Source organism: Dromiciops gliroides, chromosome 4 (genome assembly GCF_019393635.1).
Source record: "Dromiciops gliroides isolate mDroGli1 chromosome 4, mDroGli1.pri, whole genome shotgun sequence".
Lineage (NCBI taxonomy): Eukaryota > Metazoa > Chordata > Mammalia > Microbiotheria > Microbiotheriidae > Dromiciops > Dromiciops gliroides.
Window position 1 is genome coordinate 374,050,258 of NC_057864.1, and position 22,911 is coordinate 374,073,168.

The 22,911-nt window shown below is 41.9% G+C and overlaps 1 protein-coding gene across 1 annotated transcript in view; it reads right to left on the bottom strand.

Annotated features, from left to right (window-relative positions):
- Positions 1-17,247, bottom strand: part of MAP3K5 (mitogen-activated protein kinase kinase kinase 5) — a 316,674-nt gene extending 299,427 nt beyond the window's left edge. The window contains exon 1 of the mRNA XM_043962348.1: positions 16,404-17,247. Coding sequence (XP_043818283.1) covers positions 16,404-16,896 — 493 coding nt within the window. The 5' untranslated portion in view covers positions 16,897-17,247. The remainder of the gene's footprint in view (positions 1-16,403) is intronic.
- Positions 17,248-22,911: the final 5,664 nt, after the last annotated feature.

Sequence of the window (22,911 nt, forward strand, 5' to 3'; positions counted from 1 at the left end):
CCCAGCTTTTCATAGATCAATAAACATTAGGCTCCAGTATCAGGAAATTAACTAGGAAGTAGCATTGCAGCCATAAAGTTCCACTGTCTTAACATTAAATTATTATCAAGTCAATGAAGCTCTTTATTTTCCTTGAAATACGTTCATGCAATAATATTAACAATTTATGCTGACATGGTACTCTAAAGTTTTCAAAATAGTTTACACTCATCCCGATGATCCTCAAAACAACCTTATGCAATAACTACTACAAATGTCATTGCCCATTTTAGAGTTGAGGAAACTGACTCAGAAAGATAAAATGACTTGCCTAAGGTCCACACAGGAAGTATCAAATGCAGCAGAACCCAGGTCTTCCTGGCACCAAGTCCAGTAATATTTTATCTACTATCCCATGCTATCTGTCCATGGAAAAACTCTTAGAAAACCTAATTCAGAGCTTCTTAAACTTTTTCCACTTACAACCCCTTTTCACATGAGAATTTTTTATATGACCCAGGGTATATAGGTATATGAAATAGGTATACACAACCTTTTGCTGTTGCCAAATTTTTCACATTCAGTTATGTGACCCCATATGTCATCACAACCCACAGTTTAAGAAGCTAGGATCTAAATTTCTGGAAAAAAAATCATCATTTATACAGATATACCATATATTTATATCGGCTCGAAAACTGTAGTTATGGTAGAAAGCTTTTATAAAATTGTGGCTTCAGGTTCTTTTATCAGTTTTAGGTCAAATAATTTCTGCAATGGCTCAGGTTTTGACTGTGCAATTTTCCCCACATTTTCGGGATAACACCAACACAAGAAGCAACAGAGTTTCATGATCAAATGTATGATTTGAAGAATACTGAGGAGTCAGAAAAAATAACATACCTTGCAAAACCAAGAAGAAATAAAAGACTGAAATAATCACTTCTAACATTGGGATCTGTAACAGGAAGAAAAAGGGAAAGAAAGCCTAGGTGCATGAGATTTTAGAGCTCATCTGGATTTTAGATCATACAGTGGTCATCTACCCCAAACCCTTCATTTTACAAATGAGGAGAGATTAAGTGAGTCGCTTAAGATCATAGAGGTAGAAAGTAGCGAAGCAGAGATTCCAAACCAGCTCTTCTACTAAATCCATGCCAACTGAAGTAATAGACTACCAATCTACAGAAATGAAAAATTGGTCTAATACCATTACAAGAAAAATAACTGCACAAGAATTCCAGGCATCACCCAACTCATTTCAAGTAACATTCAATAGCCCCAAATTCTAGTACAAGATGAAATCTGAAGACCTTCTGAAGGTTCATATGTAATGGCATCCGACCTGGAATCACACACCTTAATAGCAGTCTATGTGTATAATAGAAAATGTCTGAGCCATTACTTTCATATGTCAAACTAAATTGGAACAGAGGATCATAAACCTTTCATGTGGCACTTTACATTTTAAAGCCCCCTCACCATTGGACTCTCCATAGTAAGTAGCATCTGTTTTCGAAAAAGCATTCTTACTATGAAACTGTCTTTCCAAGAAGATGACATTCATGGGTATGCTGAAGACAGCTCAAATCAGCTCTAGAGAGGGCTGACTCTTAAATTTTTAGTGTGATGTTTACACTTCAGATATCAGTAAATATTACTTGATTTATTGTTTTGATGATTGTCTATGTGTAATGTAGAAAACATTAATAAGGCAGATTAAACTGAAAATGTGTTATGGGCACATTTTTGGTGATTGTTAAACCTGTCTACTCCTTATTATATTTTATTATAAATTCTTTGGTGGGGTGGGTAGGGAAGAATTTTCTATTTGGTTAATGTAACAGTTTAAGATGAAAGAAAGCAGGAATTCCATTCTTTTAACATAATTTTGTTCAGGTTTTATCAGGGTGTCTTATAGAATGTAAACACTCAATAAATGTTGATTTGGTCCAGATTGTTCCCTAGTGTTGTAAAAAAATGACAAAGATGGACTCCTGATTCTTTTTAATTTCAAAGGAGATTTTAGTCTGCTAAGCAATAGAAGTCATTGAGTTGAGTCTCATTACCTCTAAGGCTGGTTTTTTTGCATTTAAAGAGAATGTGACCAAACTTACAGAAACAGAACACTTTTGAGCCAAGACAAGGAATCTGTGCTGCCAGAGGCAAGTTTTAAAAATTATATCGCTTGAATGTTACTGTCCACTTGAGAGTTTGAGTCTTGGCTCCAAAATGTGACCTGGCCTGATTTGTCACAAAATAAATACTTGGACTCCACAGAGATCAGAATTTTCTGCCATTAAAAATATGGGCAGTCTTAAAGAATAAGAAGAAAAAGAGAGGTAGCATGGCATAGTGGATGGAGGGTCTATGTTGTAGTCAGGAATACCTGGGTTCCATCATATACTGACTGTGTGAACCTGGGCAAGTCACATAACCTCTTGGTAGCCCAGGTGCCACTCTAAAACTCTAAATTACAGAACAGTCACCAATCAGTACTGGTAGAAGGGGTTTCTTTACTGCGAATGAAATCAGGGAGCTGGAGTCTTTCACAACCCTAATCATAGAAAAGGGGGTTGGAAGATAAGACGTTTAACTAAAAACAGGGCATTGCCAGATGATCCCTTTACGAGGTTCCCATGAGAACAGAAAGGAAGCCACACCATAGGACCGGGAACAACAGGCCATACTTCCAGTTGACCTACAAAAATCAGGTCAGTGTTTCTAAGGGAGATTCAAAAAAGGAATTCAGTTCCTGCTAAGACTCACAGGAGCTGAGAGCCACATGGAGCTGGGATAGTCAAAATGTGAGGTAGCCTCCACAAAGGAAGAAGCCAAGACTCTGAGACTGAGGCTGCTTGGGCACATCAAGGTGCAGCTAGGTGGCACAATGGATAGAGTGCCAGTCCTGGAGCCAGGAAGATTCATCTTCATGAGTTCAAATCTGGCCTCAGACACTTATAAGCTGGGTGACCTTGGGCAAGTCATTTAACCCTGTTTACCTCAGTTTCCTCATCTGTAAAATGATCTGGAGAAGGTAATGGCAAACCACTCCAGTATTTTTGTCAAGAACACCCCAAATGGGGTCACCAATAGTCAAACATGACTGAACAAGAAGGGCACGTCGAGTACGGGGGTATAGGGAAAGAACCTGAATCAATGAAAGTCTCTGGACTATATACCTCAAGGTAGTAGGAACCTTTCTCCTTTCTTCCCTTGGGCCACCTCATCAAAGTCTGAAGCTTTTCCTTCTGAGGAAAGCCTGTGGAAGAAGGTCTGTCCTTTCCCCAATTAATAAATGGTCAAAGGATATGAACATGCAGTTTTCAGACAAAGAAATCACAGCTGTCTATAATCATATGAAAAAATGCTCTAGATCACTACTGATCAGAGAAATGCAAATTAAAACCAACTCTGAGGTATCACTTCACACCTATCAGAGTGGGCAAATATGACAAAAATGGAAATATTGGATGTTGGAGAGGATATGGAAAAGCTGGGACACCAATCCACTGTTGGTGGAGTTATGAAAAGATCCAACCATTCTGGAAAGCAATTTGGAACTATGCCCAAAGGGCTATAGAATTGTGCTTACCTTTTGATCCAGCAATACCACTGCTAGGTTTATATCCCAGAGACATCCCAAAAAAAGAGAAAAATATTTGTACAAAAATATTTATAGCAGTTCTTTTTGTGGTGGCTAAGAATTGGAAATCAAAGGAATGCCCATCAATTGGGGAATGGCTAAACAAACTGTGGTATATGATGGTGATGGAACATTATTGTGCTGTAAGAAATGACGAGCAGGATGACTTCAGAAGGGCCTGGAAAGACTTGTATGTAAATGATGTATGTGAAGTGAGCAGAACCAAGAGAACATTGTGCACAGAGACAGCAATATTGTTTGAAGAAAGTGAATGACTTGACTATTCTTGGCTTTACAATGACCCAAGAAAATCCCAAAGGACTATTGATGAAACATACTAACCACCCTCCAAAGAAAGAACTGATATTGATGGAACCAGACTTAAGCATGCTATTTTTCACTTTCTTTCATTTTTCTCTTTTAATCAAGGTTTCTTGTACAAAATGACAAATATAGTAACGTTTTTACATTATCATACATATATAATCCATACATTATTGTTTGCCACCTCAGGAAGGGGGGAGGGGAGGGAGGGAAAGAGGGATAAAAATTGGAACCCAAAACTATAAATTAAAATGGTTTATTACTTTTTTAAAAATAAAAGTCAGTACTTTGGGGGAAAAGGTTTGTCTTGCATATGTCCAGGTCTCCTGTAGATAATGGAGGCAGTCTGCTTTCCCAAGTTCCCATTTACACTTTTTCACCTTCCTTTGTTTTAAATGTTGACTCTGTCTCTATATACACTTAGTATAGCTATCTAGATAGAAAGATAGCTATACTTGGGGTGTGTGTATATGTATATATATATATTTATACATATACTATACTTGTATATGCATACATAAATACACATATGCATACTTACAAATACTTTGCTAGTTTGTGTCTATTAGCAATGCAGTTGTAATATGATAACTGAACAAAGAGGGCATGTCCCCAGAGAAGAAAGAGAGAGAATAATCATCTTAGATTCAAGGCTAGAAGGGATGTTAGAGGTCCGTCCATCTCGTCCACCTGCTTTGTTTTACAGAAGTAACTAAGAGACAGAGAGGTTAAGAAATTTGCCTAAGGTCACCTAGATCTAACAATAAGTTGTTTGTCAGTGCTGTCTCTTGCTTGGGGTTTGGAGGTAGAAAATAGAAAATTAAAGATCTTTGATACTACTTCCCAGAGCAGAGAAAGACCACTAATATCAGGAAATCCACTGAGGCAATGAGGGAAAACCATCTAACAGATAAATCAGTAACAGGAGGAGGAAGGGGCAAATAAGAGGAAACAAACAGTTCTGAAAATATTGAACTGACTCCACATCAATTCTTTAGAAAAGAAGAAGAAAAACATTCCTTACTTTCTACCACACATTTTTATCTAATCCCCTGCCTATCTTGCCTGCTCCTATTCTCAGCTCTGGCAGGACAATGCTTGAAGATGGTGCATTGACCCATCTACTCCCATTTCATCCCCTTGATTAATTAACAGAGTTGATACCAGTTGGCTAAAGCTATAGACATTCTGGGCCACTACAGCAGAGATTTCCTAACAGGGTGACTGACAGGAAGGAATCAAAACCCTGATCCTGGCCTCATTAGCTCTTACATACTGTTTCCCAACCAGGCATTTGATTATCACCTTGGCGTGTCACGACATCCTAGTTTTCCCTGTTCTTTTGCCAATTTTTTTTAAACTAAGAGAAGGTGAAGAATGAAGGTAGTGATTATTTAGAAACACCACTGGGACGCCAACAACCACTTCCACAGCTGAGCCCCCAAACCCTTTCCCCAAAAGTTTTTGTCTTTACCTCTCTTTTCCTCTATTCATACCAGCCTATCTTAGACACCAGTTGGAATGTGAAGATTGCCCTAATTGTCTGGGCTGAATATAAGCAAACTCCTCTCCTTTTAATTCAATGGGGAAAACAGCTAAAGTGAAAAACCTATACCAAAGAATTATGGGATATCTCTCCTCACTGCAGAGGCGAGAAAAGAAGAAGGGGAAAGGAGGGTTGATGAGGGGAGCTGAATGATGCATTCATCTGTTAGACACTGAGACTGTATTAAATTCTTTTTTTTTTTTTTTTTTTTGGTGAGGCAGTTGCGGTGAAGTGACTTGCCCAGGGTCACACAGTAGTAAGTGTTCAAGCGTCTGAGGCCGAATTTGAACTCAGGTCCTCCTGAATCCAGGGCCGGTGCTCTATCCACTGGGCCACCTAGCTGCCCCCCAACTGTATGAATTCTTAACTGCTGTTGTAGTTGTGGCTGTTATTAGAAGATAGGCTTAAGTTACAAAGGGACCACATTGGGGCAGGGAGTAACTGGAGAAATCAGTCAGTCAGCAAGTATTTATTAAGTGTTTGCTAGATGCCATGACCTGTGCTAAGTGATGGGGAAAGGAAGAAAGGCAAAAACAGTGCTTACGCTCAAGGAGCTTTTCATATGTGTATATGTGTGTACATGTATGTGATATGTATACACATATACATACATATATACACACATAAAGCAAATCCCTAGCTATTGAGAAGATCTATAGGGTAGAGAGGAGATACGTTCAGAGGAAAGAGCATTTCAGGGATGGGGACAGCCAGTACAAAGGTTTGGCACTAGTTTCTAGTGGTTCAGGAATTGCAAGTAGGTGAGTAACTGGATGAGAGTGTAATGGAAGGGAGTAAAGTAAAGGAAGACTGGAAAAGTAGGAAGAGGCCAGATTATGATGAGCTTTAAATGGCTGAAGAACTTTATATTTAACACTGGAGATAATGAAAAATCACTGGAGTTCAGTCAACACAGGGGTGACATGGTCAAAGCTACTCTTATAAAAAATGAGTGAGGCCATAAGTGGAAGATGGACTGGAATGGAACAGACTAGAGGTAGGGAAACTGTTTAGGAAAGCTGGAAAAGACATCTTAGGTCAGCCCCCTAGTTTTATAGGTGGGGGAACTGAAGCTCAGAGGGGTTAAAACGACTGGGAAATACTACAAATAATAATAATTGTTAATAAGAATAACTAGCATTTATAGCACTCTAATATTTGTGAAGTGCTTTAAATGTTATTTCATTTGATCCTCACCACAGTTGTGTGAGGTAGGTGTTAATATCTCCATTTTATTGATGAGGAAACTGGGAGAGAGGTAAAGTGATTTTTGAGAGTTATGTAGGTAATGGAAGGAAGGAAAAGAGGGAGAGAGGGAGGGAATAATGGAAGGAAAGAAGGGAGGAAAAAAACAAAGAAAGAAGGGAGGGAAGGAGGATGGAAGGAAGGACAAGGATAGAGAGAGAAAAGGAGGCAAAGGACAGGGCAAGGCAGGGAAGGGAAGGGCAGAGAAGGGAGGACGCAAGCATTTATTAAACACCTACTATGTGACAACACAATGCTAAGGATTTTGTCAATATTGTTTCATTTGATCCTTACAACTCTGGGATTTAGGTGCTAATATTATTCCCATTTTACAGTTGAGGAAACTGAGGCAGACTTGCCCAGGGTCATATAGCTGGGATGTTAGGTCTTCCTGACTCTGGGTTCAATGATCTACCCAGCTGCCTCTAATGGCCAAACTGGGATTTGAACCAGACTCACTGGGTTTGAATCTGGCACTCTTTCCAGGGTCTTCTGCAGCTTTCAGAGATGTGCAGGATAATTTTAGGAGGGAGACAGCATAAAGGACCAAAGAGGAAGAGTAAGGGAACCTAAGTAGGGGATAGCATCCAAGTTGAGCCTTGAAGTAAACTATGGTTTCTAAGGAGTAAAGGTGATGGAATGCTTAGCATAGTGCCTGTTACATATTAAGTGCTTAATAAACATTGATTGATTGATTGATTGATTGGAATATATCCCAAGTCTGGGAAATAGCCTCTGAAGACACACAGAGATGGGAGATAGAATGATCAGGGCAGAATGGAAAGTAGGCCAATTTGGATTTGAATATAGGAAGGGAAATAGTGAATTCTATTCTTGCCCGTTGGAGAAGGAAATGGCAAACCACTCCAGTATCTTTGCCAAGAAAACCCCGTGGACTTTTGTCCATGGGGTCAAGTTAAGTTGGATGAGACTGAACAACAACAACAACAATTCTTGCTCTACATGAATCTCTGTTTAGGCAGAATCTTAGTTACAGATAAAACTGGTTTTCTTTTAGGTCAAGAGTTCTTAAATTTTGTGTGTGTCATGGACCCATCTGACACTTTCATATAGCCTTTAGAACCTTTCTTTGAATAATGCTGGGGATTTTATTTTCTAATTTAAATTTCTTTGTTAATCTTAATAATGTTTTATTTTTTTCAGTTACATGTAAAGATAGTTTTCAAACATTTTAAAAAATAAGATTGTAAGTTCCAAATTTTCTTTCCTCCCTCCTTTCCCTTCCTGTCCCCAAGACAGAAAGCAATCTGACATAGGTTATATACGTACAATCACATTAAACACATTTCTGCGTTGGTCATGTGAAAAAAGAATCAGAACAAAAGTGGAAAACCTCAAAAAACAAAAATAAAAAGAAGTAAAAAAATAGTATGGTTCAATCTGCATTCAAATTCCACAGTTCTTTTTTTCCGGATGTGGAGAGGCATTTTCCATCATGAGTCCTTTGGCATTGTCTTTGATCATTGAATTGCTGAGAAATCTAAGTCTATCACAGTTGCTCTTACTGTGTACAGTGTTCTCCTGGTTCTACTCACTTCACTCAGCAATCAGTCCACTTAAGTCTTTCCAGGTTTTCTGAAATCTACCTGCTCATCATTTCTTTATTTTATTTTTTTTGGTGAGGCAATTGGGGTTAAGTGACTTGCCCAAGGTCCACACAGCTAGTAATTGTTAAGTGTCTGAGGCCGGATTTGAATTCAGGTCCTCCTCTATCCACTGTGCCACATAGCTGCTCATCATTTCTTACAGCACAATAGTATTCCATTACATTATATACCACAACTTGTTCAGCCATTCCCTAATTGATGGGCATCCCCTCAGATTTCCAATTCTTTGCCATCACAAAGAGAGCTGCTATAAAATTTTTGTCCTTTTCCCCCCTTTTTATGATCTCTTTGGATACAGACCTAATTGTGGTATTATTCAGTCAAAGGGTAAACACAGTGCTGAGGATTTTTAAAAATTCATTATTGAAGGAAATGCCAAATTTCAGTTAGAAGTTAAGGAAAATAAAGGTCATTTTCCCTCCCCACCCAAGGTCACAAAGTACTGATAACTGTCCACAGATCACTAATGAATGGGTCCAAGAACCCCAAGTTAAGACCCCAGCTTCAGGTGAAGCTCAGTTCCTTCACCACTAACTAGGCCTCATCCTTATAGCTCCAAAAGGCTGTGTATTTTACATCCTGAGCCAAGGCTATCCCTGGTAGTGTTTCCCCCACTGCTCAAAACTGATGGCCTTTTCCAGTTTCAGAGCTGGTACTTTTCATCAAGTTCCAGCTCCTGGCAGCTTTTGAATCCCCATTGGAAGAGCTGGAAAGACTAACTTGCATGTGCCTAATTAACATCTCACACCTGCTACCAACTCAGCGGCCAATTATTCACTTCCCCATGTTCCCAAGTTGATGAGTCAGTCACTTGGCCTTTGTTTGGGTCCTGATCCCCTCTAGTCGGTGGGCTGTCCAAAGACTTACTTTATAATATTCCAGCACTTTAAACTGAACCGGTAACACAGACAGAAGAATGTGACTTCCACTCATGGTAGAGAGGGGCTTGGGGATCAGTGGAGTGGGCCAAGGTAAAGAGAAAAGGGAGGTAGCTGGTGTGTAGACATGGGAATAATGCAGTTAGAGATGGGAATTCACAGGCATCTGGATAGCTTCATCCACTCTCACCCCCTTTCTGGGTTCTAGAGTGTCATAAGTATGTCACAGACTGAGAAAGGTTGGGAAACACCAAGACTAATTGACCACAGGACCTCTTTAAAACACTTGGTAGCAAGGAATATATTTACCTCCGCATGAATCACAGTAGTGATGTTTTTTACAATGTGATTAATTACCATGGCAGAAAAAGATGCTATTTAATATAAATGTTTGGGTATCTTGTACAATGGGTTATATATACTCTGTAAGTTAAATACTGCTTAATTCTGCCATATTATTACTTTAATATGTTAAATATTCTCTTGATACTCATGCCTCTCTCATTTCTCCAAGAAAATAAGGAAAGTAAGACCAGATAGCTTTAAGTTCCCCTCCTGGTCCTAAATCTGTGATAAAAAAGATGTACTCTAAGTACACTGGGTTGGATGGATCTTTAGTGGTGCTGGTTGTTTACAAAGTGCTGTTACTAAGAACAAAAATTAATAGATATTAATGTTCATCTTTTCCCATAAAAAAGGTATCTAGAATAGTTAAGCATGACCTTGTAAACCAGTTTCTGTTCTTCTCCTTCCTCCTATGATAATCCAACAGACTTGATAAATTAGTTTTACAACTCAACATATCCAGCAGAGGGAAGAAACTGAGAAGTTTGAGCAATTGAGGAGGGAGAGACTAATGTGTTAGTATCACAGCTGGAGATTTGCTTTCCATATTTGTCTCACAATTTTTTTTTCTCTTTCTCTAGCCTCCCTTAATAGAAGCTGAAAATTCACTTATATTTCCAGAGCACAGAAACTCCAATTTGAAAGGACCTCAAGGTTATGTAGTCCGACCTATATCTGAAAAGAAACTCTTAATTATCCTTCAAAAGTGGACATGCAGCTTCTATCTGAAGACCTTGAGTGATGAGAAACTCACTACTTCTCAAGGCGAGCCCTGACCCAGGGAGACCCTCCAAAACACTACTGACAACTTTAAAGTACTTTAAATGGGCAGTAATCACAAAACAACTTCTAGCAAAGTAGAGAAGCATCTTTTTTTTTTAAATCACAGTCATAACAGGTGAAGGGTTTCTCTCATCAAGCTACAACTGCCCGATGGCTACTATTCCTAGTGCTGCTGAATAAATCTAAATCCTCTCCCACAGAAATGCCCTCCGAACACTTTAAGACAAGCCCCAAATCTCCTCTTCTCCAGGTTAGAATCTTCCTTATTCCCTCAAGATAAGTACATCTTCTCAAGTATAGGTAGTGTGTGCCCCATATATGAATGGGAAGGTTGCTGAAGTATCATAGGACCCTAAATTTAGGGCAAGGAGGAAAATTTAAAAGCTACCTAGCTTATCTTCTCATTTTACAGATGAGGAAACTGAGAGAAGTTATGTGATTTGTAGAAGGTTACAGAGGTAGTTAAATAGCAGAACCTGGAACTGAACCCAAGTTGTCTGATTCCAAATTCAGTGGATTTCCTGCCCCCTCCCCCAGGACAAGAGTGATTAAAGTCTGGAAGACCCAGTTAGAAAGGTAGTGGATTAATTTCTATATAACAATATACTTTAAATATATATATAATACATATATACACACACAGATAATATACATACAAAAATACATGCAGATACACACACACATAAAATTATACCAAGGTACCTAGGTGATGCAGTGGATAAACACCCAGCCTGAAATCAGGAAGACATCTTCCTGAGTTCAAATCTGGCCTCAGATACTTACTAGCTGTGTGACCCTGGCAAGTCCATTAACCCTGTTTGCCTCAGTTTCCTTATCTGTCAAATAAGCCAGAGAATGAAGTGGCAAACCACTCTAGTAGATTTTCTAAGAAAACCCCAAATGGGGCCAATGAAGAATCAAACATGAATGAACAGCAACACAAATGTACTTTAAAATACACGAATAAAATTTGCTACTTAAATCCCTGAATCTTCTGGAAATTCCCTCTTCCATCCCCCCTCCCCCCAAACCAGCAAAACTCAGATTAGAGCCGGAGACTCCAGTCTTCTGAAGTTCACACCACCTCCCCAACCGTGGTCCCTGCTCCCTACTCCTATACCCTCTATTTTCTATCTGTGGCATCAGGCTAGATGGCAGATGGCTGAAGTATAGGAGGTGGGAGAAAGAGAAGAGAAAAGAGGGGAAAAGAAAGAAACTGTTTTGCTGGGGGTACTGAGAAAGCCCTAGATTTAGAGTCCAAGGGCCTAGGTTCAAATTTCGCCTATGTCACTTAACTGGTGCTCTTGGACAAGTCTCAACCCTCTGTCCACCCCATCCCCCCACATCAGTTTCCCTCATATGAAAAATGAAAGACCTCTAAGGTCCTTCCCAGTCCCAAATTCACAAATTTCATAAATTCATAAAATTCAAAACATCATACAATTCATAAATTCATTAAATATCCAGCTACTTTCTCATGTGTAGAGAAGGAAAGCCAGACCAATAAGGAAAGCCTGACCTGTGCAATGCCGATGATTTCTTCCTTGAGCCCCCCCTGACAGTTTGACTCCTGTGCTCCTTTGATAATTTTACTACTCTTCTGGGTTGTTTCCTTCTGCTGAAGGAACAACAGAAGATGTTTTGTTTTGTTTTTTTAAAAAAGGTAGAAGTGGCAAGTAATTCAAATACAAAGAATTCTAAAATAGTATGGATCTAAAGCTTCTTCTATAAAAATGTAGAAATATCCTAGAAAATCAAGGGCTAGTCACTTCAGGAAGGGGGGGTAGAATAAAGCCTATCTCCACTGACATTCCAGCACACACAAGGGACAACTTTTATCAGGAGGTTTCTATTAAAATACGAACTCTGAATTTATGGAGAACATGGACAAGAATCCCCCAGGATGAGACGGCATGGTTGGCTTGTGACCTGACGATGGAAGGAACATACAGATGGATGACAGTGTGGATCAACTGAAGTCTGAAGTGCTGGTCCCAGTATAAAAAACAAAGACAAAGTCAAAGGAGAAGAGAGAGAGTTCCATTCTGCAGAGAGCCAGGGGAATAGAAAGACCTAGCTAGAAGCAATTAGTATTTTATTTTATTTTTTAGCAATTAGTATGAATATAAATGAGGTCAGCTAGGTAACATAGTGGATGGAGTACCAGGCCTGGAGTCAGGAAGACTCATCTTCCTGAGTTCTAATCTGGCCTATGTTACTTACTAGCTGTGTGACCCTGGATAAGTCCCTTAAACTGTTTGCCTCAGTTTCCTCATCTGCCAAATGAGCTGGAGAAGGAAATGGCAAACCACTCCAGTATCTTTGCCAAGAAAACCCCAAATGTCACCATGAAGAGTAAGACACGACTGAACGACAACAATATAAATGAAAGCAAGTGGGTGAATCCTCAAGACTCACTGCAGAAAAGAATGGAAAGAGGGTGCCAGTGCAGGGGAGAACTCATACTAAGGAGCTTATATCCAGTGGTTCTTCTAGAGCATCATGTGGAGGAGGCACTAAGGGAAAGAATGCTTCTTCCAGTTTGTAGCCACTATTCCAACCTTCCTACCATTATTCCACTCCCATCCTCTATGAACCACCACAATATGGGGGTCCCCAATCTAGTCAAAGGCAGCCATAACCTGTGGCATAGAGCTAGGGGAATCTTGCTTAGGGGTCAGGTACAATGGGGGTGGAACAAGGGATAATATGTTCCTGGATTCCCAAGTTAGAATAATTTTCCATAGAAACACTGTTAGATTGTGTGCTTCAAACACATTCTGGGTTAGATAATCTTGCTTAGAAATGGGTTTACCATTTATAACATTCTTTCAATGAGCAAATGGATTCAAAATTCTTCACACCCCCCCCTTTTTTGCGGGGCAATGGGGGTTAAGTGACTTGCCCAAGGTCACACAGCTAGTAAGTGTCAAGTGTCTGAGGCCAGATTTGAACTCAGGTCCTCCTGAATCCAGGGCCAGCGGTTTATCCACTGCGCCACCTAGCTGCCCTGAATTCAAAATTCTTCAAAAAAAATAAACAGAATTCTTAAAAAATTCTAGAAACAAATAAACACTTATAAGGGCAAGGTGGTCTCATCTAAACATTTTATTTCATCAGGGCATAACACAGTACTCTGCACACAGCAGGCTAGGCACTGGATAAACCTCTGTTGAATAATTTAGGATACAAGCCATTTGTAAATTAGACATCATGTATAAGGCGAAAGTATGACATTTCTTACTATTCATTGAATTCTACTGAATAAAATGTTTGTTACCATGGCACTTCTTGTCTCTGTAATGATGTTTTTTCTTAAACATGTAAATATGGAAAATTTCCATGAAACTAATAATATAGCAGGAGTTTCAACATAAAAGCTAAGAAAGGAAATAATGATGAAAGAACTTTAAATGCTGGCAGAGATGTTGGGAAAGAATACAGATTACACTGTAAAATGCTACTTGTTCCAAAAAAGTGAAATCTGTACCTCTTAAAATTACAACACAAGTTTGAAAATAATAAAACAAAACAAAGAAAAAATTTAGAAAAATTGACCTAAAATGACTGAGAAAATTAGAATGATAGTTAAATAATATTCACATAGGGAAAAGCAAGTCTTTTTTTTTTTTTTGAGGGGCAATGAGGGTTAAGTGACTTGCCCAGGGTCACACAGCTAGTAAGTGTTAAGTGTCTGAGGCCACATTTGAACTCAGGTCCTCCTGAATCCAGGGCTGGTGCTATATCCACTGCGCCACCTAGCTGCCCCCTCAGCAACAGTCTTTTTAAAATTCAGTTCCCATATTTAAAGAATGGTCCAAGCAAGTAAAAGGAAATCATTAATTTTTTCTTCAATTTCCTGAAACATGAAGTTCCCAATGCATTCCCTGAAATATACCCATTCTTCCTCTAAGAGAAATACAATGCATGTCTGCACTTTCATAAAAGACTTCAAAGTTCTAATTAGCATTATAGTAATAAAGCCTGCTGTTTAAATCACAGCCTTCATACTGCCTTTGCAGGACCTGTTTAGATCTGCAGGATCCACTTTCAAGTTCAAGACAATTGATATTTTCAAAAAAGCACTAGAGTGGGTTATTTATTGTCTAAATTCTATTACTTGTGTCACCTTGGGTAAAGCACTTTACCCTCTCTGAGCCTCAGTTTCCTCATCTGTTAAATGAGGAGATTAAACTAGTTAAAGGTCCCCTTCCAGCTTTAACCTATATACTTATAATACATTTCCAGTATCCCACGTTGGAACTATGAGAACAGTTTCCCATAGAAACAGTTAGATTCTATACTTCAAATACATTAGGGGTTAAATAATGGGTCTGTAATGCTAATTGGTACAGTTTCTTTGTGTTTAGCAACAATGAGCATCAATCAGTATTTGGTAGAATATAAGTAGTAAAAATAATCTTATTGAGACCATGTTTCCAATTAGTTTAGGAGTTAAGCTTCTAGAGAGCATAAAGGAGTAACTTTTTTTTTAATCACCTAATACTTCACACTAAGACTAAAAATACAGCAAAGAAAGTCTTTCCCTGTTTTGCAGTATTTTGGTTACTTCTTTACTATTTTGCAAATTGTGTACTCCAAATAAAAGTTAGTGGGTTGTTTGTTTTTTTTAAGGTTTATGTAACTTAGATAGCTACTAGCACTACTACATGACATGTATGCTCAGTTATGCAGGCCAGCACTCTAACAAATACCAGAACCAGAAAGACCTAGTTTTATTTAGTCTGTCTTTTAACATGAAGTTCTTTTCCTTATTTTTGAACTATTGAGACATCAGCCGTGGCTGAATTCCAACACTGACATAAGCACCCTTCAGGTGTTTTGAAGAGGCTGAATGGAAAGACAGGCCTGAAAACAAGACAAAAATCCAAAGCCTTTTATGTAAGCACATGCACTACATGCTTACTGCAATGAAACTGCTTTAATCAGATTTTAACCTACAGTTATATTAATGCAAACATATGGCTTGACATGCTCGACAATATAATGATGTTCAAAGGGCCACAGGAGGCTAATTTCATATACACATTCCTAAAAAATATTCTAAACATTTCAGTTTATCTGTCAAGAGATGGCAAATTGCTTCAGTCACTAAACAAATCCTCCAACTCTCAAACTACTGGAGCAGGTGTTAGAACAGTACAATAAAATTATTTTTGGAAGAGATTATGCTAGCAACTGCTTTAATTACCTATGGCTCGATTTTATCACATCTGGGCTCTCAAGACAGTCATCAGCGGTTTAAACAATGTGTAAAATGATAAATGTTCCAGAATACAGCACATACCGTTTGGCAAAACACTGGGTTCTTTCCCCCAACAATGCAACAAAGACAATAGAGAACTTCACTATAAGTAAAAATGTCATTACCACCCTAGAGAACAAACTTGGAAAATTCAAGGAAGTGGGGAGCCTGAAATATAGTCATCAAAACTTAAGGTAAAATGAGACTGGATGGAAAATCAGGCTTTACAAGTGGATGTACCCAGGCTGATGCTGTCCATGAAGCCTATTCTATCTCGTACTCAGAACGTAAATGAGATACCCAAAAATCTAGTGAGGATAAAGGGCGGCGAGGGGGCGGGGGGGGGATTGGGGGTGGGAGAAGAAACCGTCAACTGATGTATAAACAGGCAGCCTTGGAAATGGTGAGATCAACCCCAAAGATGGGGCCAGAAGTGAGTGGAGAGAACTAAACATGAATCCCAGGGCGAAGAAAGGTTGGTATAGGGCAAAAGCTCATTCCAACTTCGGGACTCGAGAGTTGTCCCAGGAGGAAAGGAGAAAAGGACTTCCTCTCACATTCCCAGGGAACGAAGAAACGTTCCCCCACAAGTGCTGTCACACTCAATTTGTTAACACCCCACTGGGCACTCTCTCGGTAGAAAGATTCGGACCAGAAGAGGGGAGCTGCTTAAACCAAGAAATAAAAGTGGGGGAGGGGCGGTAAGGGGAAAACCCACAGGAGGAGGAAGAAGAGAAGCAGTTAAAGGCACCAGTCTCCTTACCTGCATTGTAAAAGCGATCCAACACCGCGGTTTCCCCGAAGTCCAGTTTGCCAAAATGCAGGGTCTCCAGCGCAGCACCCACCGCCTCGCACGCCTCCCGCAGGCACTGCAGGGCCTCGCTCTCCGCCACCACCAGCTGCCCCTGGCTCGCTTCGTTGATTACATATGCCACGGTGGGTTCTCCGGGTCCGCCGCCGCCCGCCAGCACCAGTCGAGCTGCCCCGACTTCGGGGGCGCTCGGAGCCCCGCTCACAACCGCGGCGGCCGAGATGCCCCCAGTACAGGTGGCGGAGGCGCCGCTGCTCTCCACATTCCAGAAGCTACCGGCGGGTGGGGGCGGTGGTGGGAGCTGAGTCCCCTCGCCGGGAGCAGCAGCTGCAGCCGCTGCCGCTCCGCCCCTCCGGTTGCTGCCGCCCTCCTGGAAGGTGCCGAAGCCCGGGGGGCTGAACGGCGGCACTGGGAAAGTGATGCCCTCGCTATCCTCCACGCTCATCTCTTGCAGGGGCTCTGCGGCGGCCGCGGCGGGGTCCACCGCCCAGCCGCCCCGTCTCGCCAGCCACAGCTCAGGGCTACTCCGCGCCCGGCGGGCTAGGCAGCTGCCATCTCGCGCTGTGCCCTCGCCGCCGCCGCCTCCACCGCGGCGCCGCCTCTTCTCCGGCGCTCTTTCTCCCGGAGGGACGCCGCTAGCCGGCGGCGCGTCTCCCCTCCTGGGCGCCTCCGTGGCCGTGTTTCTCGTTCGATGCAAAGCTTGGAGTAGAAGGGTGGGGAAGAGCTGTTGGGCGGGAAGGGGAAAAGCGCTTCCTCCCTGTCTAGGGCTGGCCGGGCTCTTAGCAAACCTGTGCCGCGGAGCTGCAGAGTGGCGCTAAGCTCCGGGGACTCCGTGCGCCACTGACACCATAACGCAACGCCAGCTGCTCTCGCGGCGTGCGCTCTCCTCTCCGCTGCGCGCTCTCTGGGGACCAAGGGGGTTTCCTCTCCCTCAGGGAGAGCCACCTGGCCAGAACCTTGCCGGCGGGGAATCGCCGAGCCTTGTACACGCACACCAGAAGCCGCAGCCGAGAGGATCCGCCTCCCAAGTCAACTGCAGCTTCCTCCTCCTCCCCTTCCCTCTTTTTTCTTCCGATCCTGGCGGCCGCCTCGTCTAGGCGCCGGCCCTCAGGGCTGGAGGCGTGCGATTTCTCCCAGCCGCTTGTCCCCTCGGCTAACTGGTTTCTTCCCGCCCCTTTGCTGGAGCCCGGAGAGTCTGGGGCCAGCCCCCGGGGGCGGGCGCTGCTGGGAAGCCCTAAACCGAGGTGAAACCGACCGTGCTACCACTGCTACCGGTCATCGGCGGCTCCCCACGTCCGTCTGCAGGACTGGTGCTCAGCGAGAGATTGTATGTCCCCTCTGGTTTGCACCACCAGGCTGCCTACCTCCGAAGAGATTGAGTATGCAAGCCCTCAGTTACTTCAAACGGCGGGGGGCTCGTACAAAAAGTCTCTTTTGCCTTTAATCAAGTCGGGATTTGCTTCGGTCGGTGTCTGCTGCGACGGTCCCTGCGGCCATGGCGCCCTCCTCCGGATCCTGTTTAGCTCTGCTCCCCGGTTTAAGCCGTGACTGCCTGGCCTGAGCCAGAACTCATGGGTTGCGCAACCATAGCCCAGATTTCAAAGGGAGCCAAGTTCCTAGGCGGCGGAGGGCCTCCGCTGGCCCGGACGTTTGTGCCTAACACTTCTGAGCTTGGGACTCTGGGAATAGCGTGCGAAAGAACTGAGGTCGGCCTAGGGACTTTTCCTCATCATTTAAAAAAAATACCAGTGGGAGGGTGGTGATAGGGAAGAGAATAACCATTTAATAAGAGCCTACTATGTGTCAGACACAGTGCCAAGCGCTTAACAAATGGTCCTCACCACAACCTTGCAAAGTATTTGCTGTTATTATCCCCATTTTACAGTTGAGGAAACTGAGGCAGAGAGAGATTAAGTGACTTGCCCGGGTTTCGAACAAGTAGTAAGTGGTTAAATCTGGATTTGAACTCCGTTCTTCCTTACTCCAGGCCCAGAGCTCTATCTACCTCTAGGTGGACCCCTTAGCCTTCTCCGAATGTTTTTAGATACATAAAATAAAAAACATACAAGGAAATCAATTACATTGAAATTATTAATGCATTCATAATGTGCATATATGTGTGTGAGTATATGTATGTGTGTTGAGCTCACAGGCTCCTGGTTAAAAACTTCTGGATTAGATTAATTCTTAAATCCTTTGCAGCTTTTACATTCAATTGTGCTGCCTCTGGCCTAATGCCAACCAAGCTGTGAGTTTTACATAAAGGCCTTGGTCTGAAGATCCTGTCTGCACTCAAGCTAAAACTTAATAGCCCCATGTGCCGGCTGACATTCTTGCTCCAACATTGTGGAGGGGATAAGGGGATACCTGCTATTGGGCTGTAATTTATCCAGGGACTTAGCCTAGTAACAGAGCTAATCCCCTCAGAACATTTATGATGTATTCATTGACCCTAGGACAGGCATTTGAGGGCCACCCCGACCCATGGTCTGGCTCGTCACAGAATCAGAAGTCAGAGGTTCTGGGTTCTAATACCATCTCTTCTTACCACTATCTTTGTGACCTCTCTCTCAACCTCATTGGTATAATTGGGGAGGGAGGTAATACTAATTGATTGATAAATTCTTTTGCTTGATCTAGGCCCTCAGGGGTTAGGTATATCTTTCTAAAGCAATAGCTCACAACCCCCAACCATTGTAATCCCTTCCCCACCCCCATCACATTGTTCAGTCATTTCTCAGTCATGTTTGGACCCCATTTGGGGTTTTGGCAAAGATACTGGAGTGGTTTACCATTTCCTTCTCCAGCTTACTTGAAGAAACTGAAGAAAACAGTGTTAAGTGACTTACCTAGGATTACACATCTAGTAAGTGTCTGAGGCCAGATTTTAACTCAGGAAGGTGTCATTCTGACTCCAGAACCAGCACTCTATCCACTTAGCCACCCATTAATATAAATTAATTAGGGGCAGCTAGGTGGCACAGCAGATAGAGCACCGGCCCTGGAGTCCAGAGTACCTGAGTTCAAATCCGGCCTCAGACACTTGACACTTACTAGCTGTGTGACCCTGGGCAAGTCACTTAACCCCAATTGCCTCACTAAAATATATATATATATATATATATATATATATATATATATATATATATATATATATAAATTAATTAGCCAGACAACTTTTAGAAAGGAATATTGGGCCACTAGGTGTTTCAGTTCAATAGACCTGGAATCAGGAAGACCAAAGTTCAAATTTGGCCTCAGATATTTACTCGCTATTTGACCCTGGGCAAGTCCCATAACCCTGTTTGCCTCAGTTTCTTCATCTGTAAAATGAGATGGAGAAGAAAATGCCAAACCACTCCAGTAGAAAACCTCAAATGGGGTCACAAAGAGTTGGACACAACTCAAACAACTCAAAAACAATAATTTACTAAAGTAGTATAATAAGGACAGTTGGTAAAAAAACAAACATTTCCCTCAAAGATCTTCTTGCCAGTTTGGGAGAGATAGTGAGAGCAATAAGGGAAAGGGGTAACTCAGAGCTGCTGGCTGTCTCCTGTCCCCTCTGTGGGAGCACTTATGAAGTTCCCATCCCATTAGGCATGGCATGGTAATAGCTTTCTCTAAGACTCCTTGTAGTCTTGAAACAGCATTTCCTCCCTATGTCTAGTTTGTCTGGGGTTCCTGATACAGACTGCAGCCAGCTGTTACAAGGACCTTGCTAGGATGCTCATGGGAAGTTACAAATCCTCTGGATCCTTCTAAACTCCCAAGGGCCTTCTTCAGCCAGAAGGTGTAGGAGGGAAGAATCTGAGACTGAATTTAAAGCTCTTTTCAGGGGTGTGGCTAGAATAACTAACCACTAAACTGCCAGTGACTGAGTTCCAAATCTGGCTTGTTCTATACAAAACCCATAGGGCATGAACAAGTTTCTTCAACCAATTTACATATACTTACTTTGGAAGCCATTCTATTTCATACAGTGAATTTCAAGGACTTCTAAATTGATCAAGGACTTTTCATACTTCTTCTAAAGTCTTTCACTGATTGGCTGTTCCATAAAAGATGACAAGGCCTTTCTTGTCCACACCTAGTTTAGACCTCTGATTCATTGGTTCAATGAAAGTTTTATCACAATGCACAGGTATGGGGGGGGGCATAAGTCTGTACCTTAAAGTGGGGTGGGGTGACTGATTTGGTTTGATGCTTGTGTAGTCTTCTGGTTCCAAGTTGGGGCTGGGTTCCTAGGGGCCCCAAGGAGTCCCTCTACTCTGTGATAGAATAGCACTGGCACTGAGTGGGAAGGGGTTCTGGAGCCCTTCCCCGCTAATGAGCTCTTATACTCAGAACCTTCTATCCATAATTCATAAAATCCTATAGCCTCATGCCACAATAAAGTGAGCATGCTAAGCCTGCTTACAGGTAAGATGAAAAAATTATGAACAAGTATGAGCTAGTATAGCATGCTCTGGGCAAAGTGCTAGACCATACTATTTTAGGGATGTTAAAATGTACACAACTCCCAGGCTCACTACACATAATGGATATAGGACTATAATACATTTGGCAAATAAGTATTCAAACAAGAAAAAGTTACTTCTTAAAAACTAGTCTGACTTATAAAGAAACACTGACTACAGATTAATTGCAGTTTAAAACGAGAAAAAGAAAATCCTGAAAACTAGGGTATCCTAGAATAGAAGAAGCCTTTGCTATAGAATCTTTCCACTGGGTCTTGGCCAATATGAAAAGGCTCAAGATGAGACCCCACATGTAGCACAGCTTCTGGGACAACCCTTTTAATCATCTGCACTAGGAAGTCAGGTAAACAGAGTGCTACTACTGTGCCTCTCCTTGGGGTTCTAAAGATAGCCTTGAGGGGTTGGGGAACCCCCATCCTGTGTTACCCCCCCCAGACTGTCAGTTGATATCAGTTAGACAGATGTAGATCTTTTCAAAAGGAGTATTTTACTAAGATTGTATAATAACAGTTGGGACAAAAGTCCCCCCCAGAGATCTGTAACTTACTCCCACATAGGTCACACCCCTGATTGATTACTTCAAGGTAATTCCCCTCTGACAAAGCTACAGGGTGAGTGTAGCATCCAGTTAAGTGCTGTAGGGTGATTTTAATTGATTGGCTCATTCACCACTACCACCTCCATCCTTACAAGTACATTACCAAAAATGACAGATAAACACAAGGAAAGCCACCCAGAAAATGTTTCCTCCCTTCTCCAATCCAGCTGCACTGCTTCACCACAAAGAAATTCCATCTCTCTTTCTCTCTCTCTCTCCCTCCCTCTTCCACCCCTCCTTCCTTCCCTCTCCCTCTCTCTTTCCCTTCCCCTTCCCCCTCTCCTCTCCTTCTCTCCCTCTATCAGCCTAGAGTACTTGTTTTTCACTGCTCTATCAGCAACCCGCAAATAAACCTCAGAATGTGGGAGAGATTGGTGCAGTCCTAGGGAAGGGGGCAGACCATGGAGGGTTTCCAGAAAAGAAGCAAAGGAAGCCCTGTGGAGTTGTCTATGGCTGCAGAGGCTGCCTGCTGCAAGCAAGATGAAAGCGCACATCTTCATTAGCGTGGTAATAACATCATTCTTCCAAAGTCTATCCCATCATATGTTATACCTCTTTTCCCAGGGGGCCGTGCATGTCTCTGCTAGGGAGCCCAGCTTAACAGTGAAGAGACATGAGAACTGTTTAAGTCTAGTGCAGTGGGTTGTATTTCTTGAACTCTGTGCTGAAAGTCTCTTGATGAGACAGAATAGCTATTTGTTTATGGATCATCTTTCCAGATCATGGTTGTACTGTGCATCTTTACCACGTGCTCCAGGATTCCCTTTTTCTTACATTTTTTTCTCCCCAATGAAGTGCATGATAAGCTTACATGCTTTTCTAAGTCAGTTCAGTTGGCATAATACCTCTTCTTAATGAGGCCTTTTCCTTCCTCTTTCTTGTCTCAACTACCCAGTTGAGCGGTTCTAATAAATGCTCTTGCCTCTCACCCCGACTCCAGTTCCTAGTCACAGATCTGTTTCTGGAGTAGCTGAAGATGCTACTAACATGTCAACTTAAAATTCTTCCCAAATATGGACTTTTCCTTATCCTATGTGTTGAGAATCCTAAAATAACCAGCACCTTAAACTAATCAACTCAAGCCTTACTCCTAACCTCCATTAGATGCTCTGATTTACTAAATGTTCTTACTAGGTTTCCCTGGAGGAGGTCCATGAATACAATAGCAGAATCTTTTTGTTCCCCTTTCAGAGGGGTGGGTAGAGCTGGGGAGGGGGGGAAAAGGGAAGGGACCCTCAGAGGGATCAAGGATCCACTTCTGTGTGCTCTGTTTATAGAAGCTGAATAAATCCAAATTCCAGTCTAAACAAAGTTTTTTCTAATACTTTGCCACTGCAGTCTGAGCAAAATGTTGTCATGCCATATTGGCCATTCACAGGAT